The sequence below is a fragment of the Ovis canadensis genome, chromosome 15 (genome assembly GCF_042477335.2).
Source record: "Ovis canadensis isolate MfBH-ARS-UI-01 breed Bighorn chromosome 15, ARS-UI_OviCan_v2, whole genome shotgun sequence".
Lineage (NCBI taxonomy): Eukaryota > Metazoa > Chordata > Mammalia > Artiodactyla > Bovidae > Ovis > Ovis canadensis.
In genome coordinates, this window is record NC_091259.1 from 64,810,145 (window position 1) to 64,822,938 (window position 12,794).

At 40.3% G+C, this 12,794-nt stretch overlaps 1 protein-coding gene across 1 annotated transcript in view; it reads left to right on the forward strand.

Annotated features, from left to right (window-relative positions):
* BBOX1 (gamma-butyrobetaine hydroxylase 1) overlaps positions 1-12,794 on the forward strand; it is a 64,371-nt gene that overhangs the window by 20,723 nt on the left and 30,854 nt on the right. The window contains exon 3 of the mRNA XM_069553837.1: positions 4,055-4,253. Coding sequence (XP_069409938.1) covers positions 4,055-4,253 — 199 coding nt within the window. The remainder of the gene's footprint in view (positions 1-4,054; positions 4,254-12,794) is intronic.

The window sequence follows — 12,794 nt, forward strand, 5'->3', positions numbered from 1 at the left end:
TTATAGTAGAGATTGATGCTTATATTAACAGCCTTGCTTTATCTTTGGTCTTTATGTGAACATGGTTAACTTTCCACACATAATGAGTAACATATTTATTGAAAGAATATAATTCATTTTCTATGAGTTAGATAAGAATATTGGATATTATGTGTGTATGTCCATGTGTGTTTGACAGCATGTGTGTGTTACTCTATAACAGGAAAATGACTCATGTAGAAACAAAAATTCATTATAATATGCTATAAATACATTTCAATGTATATAGTGTGTACCCTAAGCAGTTCTTCTTGAATCCACAAAGTTTTCAAAATACAAAACTTTTTTAAACATTTACATCTTGTGAAAGTGTTTTTTCCATCTCTATTTATTACATTTCCTTGCTACACAGTCACCAAAACTCTCTGGAAAGTGATAATGGCCTTAAGTAAAACCACTGGCATGGATCACTGACTTATATTGGCATAAATTTTTTAAAAAAAGCTAGCTGATTTTTAAGCCTTGGTTCATTTCACAAAAGTAGTGAATAGCAATGCTGTTGTAGAGTTGTGCCATGAAACCTAGTTGTAAAGTTTTTTCTGCATTGAAAGTCCTGACTGGGAGCCAAGGTTTATCTTTAAACACTCATGCTTGAACATGTCCAGACTAAGTGTTTCTAATTGTAACTTGCCCTGCTTTACTTTTTATCCAAAAAGTAGATTTTCCGTGTAAAGGATAGAGTAAGCTGTGAACATTCAGACATAGGACTTAAAAATACATGTGACAACAGTATTTCAAGGCATCAAATGTTTATTTTCTGTGTAGTTGCTAAAATTACAGACTTTGGAATTAGTCACCTGAATTTGCTTAACAGTCTGCAAATCATTAGCTGCGAGACTCAGCTCTCTGTTCCTTTCTCTGTAGGATGGAAATACTAAAACCATCATAGCATTCCTATAAACCTTATGATGTATATTTATTATGGATTTTCAAAAAATAATGCATGGAGAGCACATTGGACTGCAGCTAGCTCTAGAAAGTATTCAGCAAATATCAATTGTTATATTATGCATTTTCTTAGTTTGCAATGCACTATTGACTATCCCAGACTCCTTGCATAAACTCATTGCATAGTTAACATATGACCTACAAGGCAAATATTAGTATGGTTATTTTATAAATTAAGAGATGGAAGGTCAGAGAAAAGAAAGAAACAAGCTGGTAAGAGGCAATATGATGACTCAAGCTCAAGTCTCTTTCGCTCCATGTCCTTTATTCTATTCATGTGCTATTTCATATAGTATCAGTTACATGTGGCTATTTAAATTAAAGTTCGTGTGTGTGTGCTCAGTTGTGTCTGACTCTTTGCTAGTCCACAGACTGTAGCCCACCAGTCTCCTCTGTCCATAGAATTTTCCAGGCAAGAATACTGGAGTGGGTTGAGATTTCCTACTCTAGGAGATCTTCCCAACCCAGGCACCAGACCCGTGTCCTTTGTGCCTCCTGCATTGGCAGGCAGATACTTTACCACTGTGCCACCTAGGAAGCCCAAATCAAAGTTTGTCAGTTTAAATTAAATAAAGATAAAATCTCAGTCCCTCAGTTCCACTATCCATATGCCAGGTCTCAATATCCACATATTGTTAGCAGCTACAGTACTGGATGGCACAGACAGAAAATAGTTCCAGCATCTCAGAAAGTTCTGCTTGACAATGCGGCAGTCTGGACCTTACTATCTCTCCAGGCTGGTTTTCTCTCAACAGGACGTGAGATTTTTCTTTTAAATATTATAACAAGGCTCATCAATAAATTACTTAACCCTTTGTAATAAAGACATCACACATTGCTGTAGATGACCATGTAGACCACAGCTAATCCATCTAGCAGTCTATACAGGAATGAAAAATTTGCTCTTAGCCAGATTATTACAGTGCCCAAGATCTGAGAACTCCACAGCCATAGTTTAGATGATCTTTCTATCCAATAATAAGAACCCACAGTGATGGGATACCCTAAAGCCAATATGAAAATCTCATCTACCTCTAATACTCTATGGACTTACAGTTTTCATTTGGAGCTCAATAAGCTTAAAGTTGTTTCCAATATTTTTTAAGATTCTAGATGTAGTCCACTTAGGTGTAAGGTTTGGAAAGAGGAGATAGTGATTTATCATTTTTGTCTTTAACAGTGATATTTTGCCCAGGAAATTTTTCCCTTTATGGGAAGCCAAATGACTTTTCTATCTAGGTAGCCAATAAGCAATACTTGTGACATGTATCACCTTCTTTTCACAGACCTTTATGATGGGTATCAAATATTACAATCTGGAGACTGTAAATGCAAAGGGCAAATAGGAGTGGCAAAGCAAAAACCCATAAAATCCAATATTCAAAAGTCAAGCAGATCTCCTCTTTGAATAGAAGCTCTTTCATATAAATCCAACTCTTGTTAGAGAGCAGAGTGGTACAGCTCAAGCATGCTGGGCCCATAAAAACCAGCTCTGTTTGATTTTAGCAGAAATACCTGAGGCATAAGGGACAGACATGGGGAACTTCACGTGTTTAAAAGAATCACTGGCATCATAGAAGGAACATTAATAAGGGATCAGAAGATCTGTTATCTCCACAGTATTTTGAATGTACTTCAACTATAAGTTCAGTCGCTCAGTCGTGTCCGACTCTTTGAGACCCTATGAATTGCAGCACGCCAGGCCTCCCTGTCCATCACCAACTCCCGGAGTTCACTCAGACTCACGTCTATTGAGTCAGTGATGCCATCCAGCCATCTCATCCTCTGTCGTCCCCTTCTCCTCCTGCCCCCAATCCCTCCCAGCATCAGAGTCTTCAACTATAGCATCCAACAAATTGTGTTATTTTGTTTGGTTTGTCACCTATGAGTCTGTCTAATCCATACTGTTGCAGGTGGCTTATCTTCACTATTTTACTGCTTTTATTTATTTTTTATCAGTTTTTATTATATTTGCTTTACAACATATTGTGTTTTAATGGTCGGTGTCCACGTCCAAGTCTTCCATAAGCCATGAGTTCCTAAAGACTTCCTGCCTATCACAATGTCTCTCAATATAGTACAATATTAGGCTTATTGAGTGCTTCCCTGGTGGCTAAGTTGGTAAAGAATCCGCCCGCAATGCAGGAGACCCAGGTTCAATCCCTGGGTCAGGAAGATCCCTTTGAGAAGGAAATGGCAACCTACTCTAGTATTCTTGCCATAAGAAATCCCATGGACAGAAGAGCTTGGTGGGCTACAGTCCATGGGGTAGCAGAGTCAAACACAACTTAGCAACTAAACCACTACCACCAAACACCACCATCAGGCTTACTGAAAAAACAAACCAACAAAAAATTATTGGGTAGCTAATCGAATCAAGAAGGACCAACAATGTGTTTTACACCCTCCACCCCCCCAAAAAAAAATTATGATTATATTCCGAGTCATTCTAATCTCATTATTACCACTTTAGCCAGCCTGCTCTGGAAAAACACCACGGCCCATCTTTTCCTCCCCATGGACAGCTTTTGCTGACTCCCGTAAACAAGTTGACCCCAGAGAAAGCTTCTTATCAGCTGAAATAAGAGAAAGGAAGGGGCAGTTCCTACCATGGCAAACACCGCCCCCCTTTCCCCAACCCCCAGGGATAGGCATGGGCTGTTCTAACACATCATTCTCATTTTCTATCTATTTGGAATTGAGTAATTTAACTTGGCTGTTAAAAATGCACAGTATTTCAAGGCTATTTCTAAGCAATGTCCAAACAAAGAAGCCCTAAGGACATATATATCAAGAACATCCACAGGCTAAACATTCTCTTGACAAAGTGCTATGATGAATACCAGTCATGGGTCTTGCACAGTGGCAGGCAGAAAGCCTGAGTACACTGGCCCGGCTCCAAGGAAGAAGAGCTGGTAATTTGGGTATTTCTAATATGACTGAACTTTAGTCTGTTCCATGATAGATCAAAGGTCAGCTTCAATGAACTAGTTCCTTCTCTGAAGTTCTCATTGTATGTTAAAAACAGTGTTTTTAACACTGGTTTCTCCCTTTTCATAATTCACAGAGTGTCAATACTGGGGCTCAGAGTTCCAGCTGCCTACTCTGGATTTTGAAGATGTTTTAAAAGATGATGAGCACGCATACAGGTGGCTCTCCAGCCTCAAGAAGGTCGGCATCGTGCGACTCACAGGAGCAGCTGACAAACGAGGAGAAGTTTTAAAACTCGGGAAAAGGATTGGTTTCCTTTATCTCACATTTTATGGGTGAGTTACCAAATAGTTGGTATTTTGCCATGACAGAGAGAGTTGGATATATTTCTCAGGCAGGGGACTCTTTTGATTGATGATATAAAAATGTCTACACTGTTTTGAACAGGAAGTAAAATGAGAATCTAAAAAGTGGGATTTCTCTGAGCATGACTGGAATGACATCAGACACCAAAGATAGGGTAGTTAAAGGGGGAGGATTCTTTTGCTATGGCCACCACAACAGAATATCACAGATTGGGTGGCTTACACAGCTGAAGTTTATTTCCTCCCAGTTCTGAAGGCTGAAGTCCAAGATCAAGGTCTTGGCAGCTATGGGCTTCCCAGGTGATGCAATGGTAAAAAGTCTACCTCCAGTGTAGGAGATGCAGGAGATTTGGATTTGATCCCTGGGTTGGGAAGATCCCCTGGAGAAGGAAATGGCAACCCACTCCAGTATTCTTGCCTGGGAAATCCCATGGACAGAGGAGCCTGGTGGGCTACACTCCACAGGGTCACAAAGAGTGAGACACAACTGAGTGGCTGAGCACGCACATACACTGGCAGGTGTGGTTCTCGGTGAACGCTCTCCTCCTGACTTGCGGTTGGCCGCTTTCTCACTGTATCTTCATATGGCCTTTCCTCTGGGTATCTGTTCTCTTGGTATCTCTTCCTTTATAAGGACATTAGTCCTATTGGACTAGGGTTCCACCTTTGAGATTTCATTTAACCTGGAGTTCCCTGTCAGTCCAGTGATTAGGACTCCATGCTCTCACTTTAGAGGGCCTGACTCAATCCCTGGTCAAAAAATATATATATATATATTTCTTTTCACCTTAATCACCTCCTTAAAGGCTCTTACTCCAAACATAGTCACATTGAAGGTTAGCACTTCATCATATAAATTTGAGGAGGACACTATTCAGTCCATAACACGTGAGCTAGAAGACTATTTCTACATGTTTTAAAAATATTCAGCTTTACAAAAGTGAAAGTTGATTAAGTTTTACCTCACAAAAGTTGGTGCAAAATTAAGCTGGGCCCTGAGGAAGTGAAACCAGCCAGCAGATGTGTTAGATAAAACTAAGGAGCAGATAATTAAGTCTATACACTTTAGCAAGTAACAGGAAATATTATAATTGATTTTAACTTTGGAACAAAAGGCCGTTTGCATAAGAATTGCCTGGAAGGTAACATTAATTATGGATGATAAAACACTAACAACGGGAAACACTTATCTGGAAATGGGGGCATTCATTAGGGTAAGCCTGTCATTTCAGATGAATACACTTATTCCTGGGCTCAGAGTAGAGGGCACTAAAAGCGAAAAGGACCTTCAAAAGGCAAAGGTCACAGGCTGGTAGCACACAGGCAGTATTCAGATGTGTTTTGTTTGGCCTACATGACGTTGAAAGAAAATGAAGTTAGTCGTCTCCCATCAAAAACTGGGAGAGTTTACGTTAAATATGGGTCTGACTTTTCTTGAAAAATCAAATATAGCAACAACTGAGCTTAACCCCTTGCTTGCCAACAACCTTTATATATATATATACACAAGGCTGAATCCTGAAACGAGCACATTCTCATACTCCAGTTTTACACATGCTGTCCCCACTCCTGCCTCAGACCTGCAAGGCCCTGCCAGTCTTTGACTTTGCCCTAGGTCAGCTAATTGAGAGCAAGACCTCATCTGCAGGTAATCAGAAGTTCAAAAATCTCCAATCAGACTTCTCTGGTGGTACGGGATGAGAATCTGCCTGCCAACGCAGGGGACACGTTTTTTAACCCCTGGCCCAGGAAGATCCCACACGCCATGGAGTAACTTAGCCCATGTGCCACAACTACTGAGCCTGCACTCTAGAACCCGGGAACTGAAACTATGGAGCCATGTGCCTTATCTGCTGAAGCCTGTGTGCCCTAGGGCCCGTGCTCCACAACAGGAGAAGAAACTGCTGTGAGAAACTCACGCATCACAACAAAGAGTAGCCCCCAGTCACTGTAACTACAGAAAAACACGTGAACAGCAGTGAAAACCCAGAGCAGCCAAAAATAAAACAAATTTAAAAGTTTAAAAAATATTCAGTCCCCAGTGATTTGAACATGTTTATTCATGGCAGAGGACTATCACGTTTAAGCTTTAATTACCTAGCCTCCATTCCCACCCCAGGAAGTTACTTTTACTATCAGCAAATTTGTTGTACAAAATTTTTATCTGCTCTACATCTGCAAGAATTGAAGCTGCCTTTAGAGATAACTAACTAGGCATTGGGAAAGACTCTGATGCTGGGAGGATTGGGGGCAGGAGGAGAAGGGGACGACAGAGGATGAGATGGCTGGATGGCATCACAGACTCGATGGACATGAGTTTGGGTGAACTCTGGGAGCTGGTGATGGACAGGGAGGCCTGGTGTGCTGCGATTCATGGGGTCGCAAACAGTCGGACATGACTGAGTGACTGAACTGAACTGAACCAGGCCTGACCCTGCTTCGCTTCTGAGATCAGATGAGATCGGGTGCACTCAGATGGTAAAGAGTCTGCCTGCAGTGTGAAAGACCTAAGTTCTATCCCTGGGTTGGGAAGATCCCCTAGAGAAGGAAATATTCTTGCCTGGAATTGCACTCCAGTATTCTTACCTAGAATTGCACTCTAGTATTCTTACCTGGAAAATCCCATGGATGGCAGAGCCTGGCAGGCTACAGTCCATTGGGTCGCAAAGAGTCAGACACAACAGAGTGACTTCACTTTAGAGATAACAGCAGTTAAAACAGACAAAGGAGAAAGAATCTTGAAATTATTAACAGCTTCGACTGTATTATTTGTTCTTTATTTTTCACAATTTTTTGAAATAGATGTTATCTCTGAGTTCCTTTTGGAAGCTGGGACCCAGAGAATTAAACTATACCCCCAAGGTCCTACAGATAGTAAGTAAGGAGCCAAAGCTAGAATCTGGGTCTGTTCAAGCCCTGGGCTTCCTAATCTACCTCGCTAGCAATAACAATACGAAGGAAGAACATGGAATAGATGCTTTCAGGCACTGGAGGTAAACAGACCACTTCAAAACCAATCTTTTCTATGTTGTTTTACTTCATTTTTACTGGCTGACACCAGACTTTTGCATTGATGCCAACACATTTCATAATTTCATTATAGTGGCCAAATTTGGGGGCTCTGTTACGCTTGCCTAACTCCCTCCCCCATCCATCACACTAAGGGTCAGATTCTTGGTCCTGATTTACAGCTTGGGTTTTGTTTTGTTTGTCAAAGTCTTAATAACTCAGCCACTGATCTCATATTGAGCAATTTACTGGAATAAATACTGAAGGTTTGTTGTCCAAACAAATCAGACTTCCTACTACTATTCCACTTCCTTTGTCCAAGATCTTTGCATCTGAACCAAATTGTGTGTGTGCAAGGTCGTGTCCGACTCCACGCAAGTCCCCTGTGGACTGTAGACTGCCAGGCTTCTCTGTCCATGGAATTCTCCAGGCAAGAATATTGGAGTGGGTTGCTGTGCCCTCCTCCAGGGGATATTCCCAACCTAGGGATCGAACCTGCATCTATTATATCCCCTGCATTGGCAGGCAGGTTTTTTACCAGTAGCGCCACCTGGGACGCCCTGACCAAATAGGTTGCCGACTAAATGTCACCTTCAGCAGATTTCTTCCCTAAGTCTCTCCAACCATACCACGCTTCAGGACATGCCTTTCTTTCTACTTTACTTCTTCTTCCACTAATGATAACCAAAATCTCTTTTTTGTTGTTGTTTTTTTATTTTTGGTAATTTCTAATCCCCAACTTCAAGAACTTACAGAAAACAGTTTTGCTGTTGCTGCTATTGTTGTTGTACCTTAGATTTTGTTATTTGCTTTGGGAGGGGGGTTGTCAACAGAATGAGAAAACTAATGTTTTCCCCAAAGTTATTTGCCTTTTCTATATTGAAGTTAGGGTAACATGAGATTTTTAAAAAGAAGAGATATTTAGGACAATGTTTCTCAACCTAGGCTGCACAGTGGAATAGCCAATTTAAAAAAAAAAAAACAAAAAACATCTGAGTCCCATCTCCAGAGATTTTTTCTTTTTTAAACAAGACTTGATTTGGCCTGGGTAGCAGGAATTTTAAAACTCAGCAGGTGATACTCATTTGCATCAAAGGTCTTAAGCCTCTGGTTGAGAGGAAGGGTAGTTCAAGAGAAGGCAGGTCTCAGCCGATATAGAGCTTGGGTTCTTTACAACCTCTGAATTCTCACAATTATGTAACTAAACAGAACTTGTCATGTTCCTCTTGGTACTGTGCTAATGCCTGGACATGACTTAACTTTATAACATAATCAGTAGCTGCCTTATACAGGGTCTCTCCCTTTCATATCTTTATTTCTCTACTGGCCTTACTCTTGTTTGAAAAATAACTGGTTGGTGAGCGAATGGAAAGAATGAATGAAGGCAATAAATAATGGAGACGAGGCACTGCCAAAAGTATGAGAGGGACAGAGAAAGGAAAACGGGGAATATTAAAAGGAAACTTTGCTTTCCGGGTAGATTTTTCAAGGAGCCTCATTTCTACTCTTACTCACATGCCAAAAACAATAATAGCTTGCTACTTCACACTTGCTTGCCTTGGGAAACTAATACCCACCTAGTACTTTTCCTTTCAAATAGGGTTACTAGTTCAGAAAATTTGAATTGCATGGGTCTAAACTGAGAATTATAGTATCTGATTTGGGGTTCTGACTGTCATCTCTATTCTCATATGATTGGCTGGATAAATAAAAACAGTAGATTCCAGAACTTTGTATAGTCTTAGTATATAGCAGGCCAGGAATAAATATTTAATGAATAAATTCTCACTAGGTTTAAAAGGACTGTAAAGCAGTAGATGAATGCAATAATTATTAGAGGATTTCATAATTATAAAATTATATTCACCTGAATCAAAATGGCACCAGCTTTGAGGGTAAAGCTTACATCATGTTCCACGTGTGTATTTTCTCAGATACTTGTCATTTTTTTAACCGTGCATCACCTAGACAATATTTTTTCATGCAACCGTGCGAAATGCTCAGTAACCTTACTTCCTTAATGATGAAATCTTTCCTGGGAGAAAAGAATAAGATCTGGTAAAGAAACTCCCATTGTCAGTTTTGTCAAATATATATACATGTGGAGCTGTATGTAAAAAGATAACATTTTCAGGAGGATTTAAACCTTTGACTTGGGGCAACATAGTATTTACAAAGTCAAGGTCAGAAACCTCATCCCATGTCCCTGACCCCCACCCCAAAGGAATAAAAATAGCTTTCTGGATCTTTTCTTTATTGAAGAAATTATATGAATTTTATGATATATTTTAACCCAATGGGAAATAGTCATTTTAAATTACATTCCACTGCCACTGTCAAGTTAGAATAAAGCATTCAAGGAAGCATCCCATAGAGTAAATCTGAAAATAAGTATAATCAATGAAAGAGAATGTCTTGGTTGGCGGTATTGTCCTACACATCCATGAGGCAATCAAATATTTTGCCATGTGCAAAACACCACACCAGCATTTTGTTCTGAGCCAGATTTGGGTTTCTACTTATGCAAAATTATCTTTAGTGATTCTTGTATGTGGTGCTGGTGGTTTAGTGTCTCAGTTGCGCCCAACTCTTGCGATCTCACGGACTGACTATAGCCTTGCCAGCCTCCTCTGTCCATGGGATCCCCAGGCAAGAATACTGGAGTGGGTTGACATTTCCTTCTCCAGTTCTTGTATGTGGATGAATGTAAATAGTTGAGTTGACTTCATCTAGATAATGCAGAACAATAAGTGAAAGTCGCTCAGTCGTGTCTGACTCTTTGTGACCCCCATGGCCTATAGAGTCCATAGAATTCTCCAGGCCAGAGTACCGGAGTGGTAGCCTTTCCCTTCTCCAGGGGATCTTCCCAACCCAGGGATTGAACCCAGGTCTCCCACATTGCAGGCAAATTCTTTACCAGCTGTGCCACGAGGGAAGCTCATAGAACAATACGTATCCCATAAAACCAAGGAACTATCAAGGAGTCCTCGACTTTTGGCATTACAAATGAGGGAACAAGACAGGCAATATATGCCAACAGTAGTTAAAAGGTAGCACAGAGCTAAAGGATGGTGCTCTCCTGGTCTTCTGAAAGCATGGTAATGATGGGGTGATATTCAGCTATTAATACGCCAGCTGGAGAGAAGGAAGCCAGGGCTCCTCAAAGTTGCACAGGCTACCAGTGTATAAATAGGTGTGATATTAATACATACGTACTTAATTACAACTGTATAATTCCGTACAGCTCCTTCCCCCCACCACAAGCTAACTCAACATATATGCAAACCATTATATCCACCAAAGAAGCTGGCAAGGGAACAACTACAACCATAGTTCTTTTCTCACTTTGCTCGGATTGCTTTCTCCCCTTCATGCTTCACCTTTTTCTGGCATGCACCTCCCTCACTTTTCCATCTCCCTGCCTTAATCCTGTCTACAAACAGCCTGTTCCAAGTCCTCCTCTATTTGGGGCTCCTTTTCCGTCTTCCGTGCCCTTCTTGCTTGGCCTGCTCATCTTTCTCTTCCTCTGTTATAATCACCACTCACACTACATCTCCCCTTCCTCTAGCAGCCTCTGCGACTCTAGGGGAGAGAACCCTTTTCCCAGCCTCAGCTCTACCAGCCCCTCACTCTCGATCCAGGGCATTAGAAGAAAACAAAATACTAACAAGTACTTTACTCCACTTTCTAGGAGCCAGTTTTGCATTCTGAATGGCTTATCCAGAAAAGAAAGTTGAAAAGTCTCCTCTCTCCCATATATTCATAGCATCTAGTTAGGCATTTTTCTGTTTCCTGTAAGAGATTCCATTTTTATGGATAATACATATAGTGTGGAAAAAAGTGAACTATTCTATTGTAAGATATCACTACTGTTTGTTGGACTGTGGTAATATTTGCTGGTCATTGTCTTTTGAAACTGTAAAATGTATGACAACACTGAGAAGTTCAGATGGTCTTCCCTAAAAGGCTAAAACATAACCTGAGAGTTCCTTCTCTAATTAGTTGGACAACTAATGTGTGTGTGTGTGACAGAGATGGAATAGGGGAGGAGGATTCAACATCGTATTTTTTAAAGTGTTTACCATTAGCCTCATGTATTAACTAGTTATCTTGCTGTTACTACTAACCAGGACAACCTTGGACAATAAGTTTATCTCATTGCCATTGCTACTGTCATATTGTACTTCTTGCAAGTAGGAATGGTGGCCTGATCAGGCCACCACCTTTCTTTAGAACTAGCTTGGTGCCTCACACACATTTATCTCTCAGGAAATGTTAATGAAAGGGAATATAAGCTATGATGTTAAGGAATTCCATTTGATTGAGACACCAAAAACTCTTTTTAGCCTTATCGACATTTATCAGTCCTCAGTTAGAAAATTAGCCTCATGAACAACTCACTAGAAAGTCAAGCAGAAGAGAACACAAATTTCAACCTTAGCTAGCAAGATTCCTTTCCAGATCAGAGCCCAGAAGTTCAGTTCTTTCTTCTTTCCAAGAATGTTTTATTTTCTAGCACAAACAAGATGCAATAACACATGCAACAAGGATTAGACTAATAAGAATAAAAATACATTTTTCTGGAACAGTAACATCAGGAGTAAAATAAAGATGGTAAGAAAGAAATTAAAAAAAAAAGAAACTGATGGATTATGGTGGTAGCCAAATTTTATCTTGTGGAGACAAGCATGAAAGTGATATAAACATTGAATAAAACTTATAAGGTCACAAACTGTAGTGGAAAAATATAAATATTTTGAAACACTTCATTTCAAAAAGTTCAGGAAAGAATTAAGGACTAAACACCCCAGACCATCTGTATTGCCTTATTGCCCCGAGAGCTGCCCACAGGACCAATAAGGAAACAGAGCTGAATCATGGCTTCACCACTGCCTATTTGTAGGTGAGAAGTTGGTCTAAACTTCTCATGTAATTTCCCAGAGTTCTATCATTCTCTTCTAGTGAGGACTTGTTTCTCCTTTCTAAGGGAGTGTTTTAATACCTATCAGGCTCTTCGAGGCCTTTGGATGAAAAGTTGCTGGAAAAAATATAAAATGCTACTATTACTGCTGATATCTGCATCTGCATGCGTGCCTTGCATGCAGGCTTCATCAGATGAATCAAAAAATATCAAACAGCAAATGTTTCTGTTGGGCTGTTTGTCAAATACACCAGCCAGGCCAGTTAAGAATTAGCAATACTGAAATGGCCTCTGGGGAAAACAAGTATCTCTCCCATCCAGCATCCACTGGATTTCTGCTACCATTTCTGTAAGCCAGCCCAGCAGCATTTCACACATTAACTTGTTTTAGAGATTGAGGATGTATGAGTGAAAATATGATTATTCTTTGGCATTTGGCCCCTTAGAAATTACTCCTACCATTAGTACTCCCTCCAAATCTGACTTTGAAACAGCTACTTGCTTGATGTACATGTTACTAGAAAACATTTCTTAAGTGTGGGGACTGAGCAGGGAAAGGAAAAACAAGTTTACCCATTTTG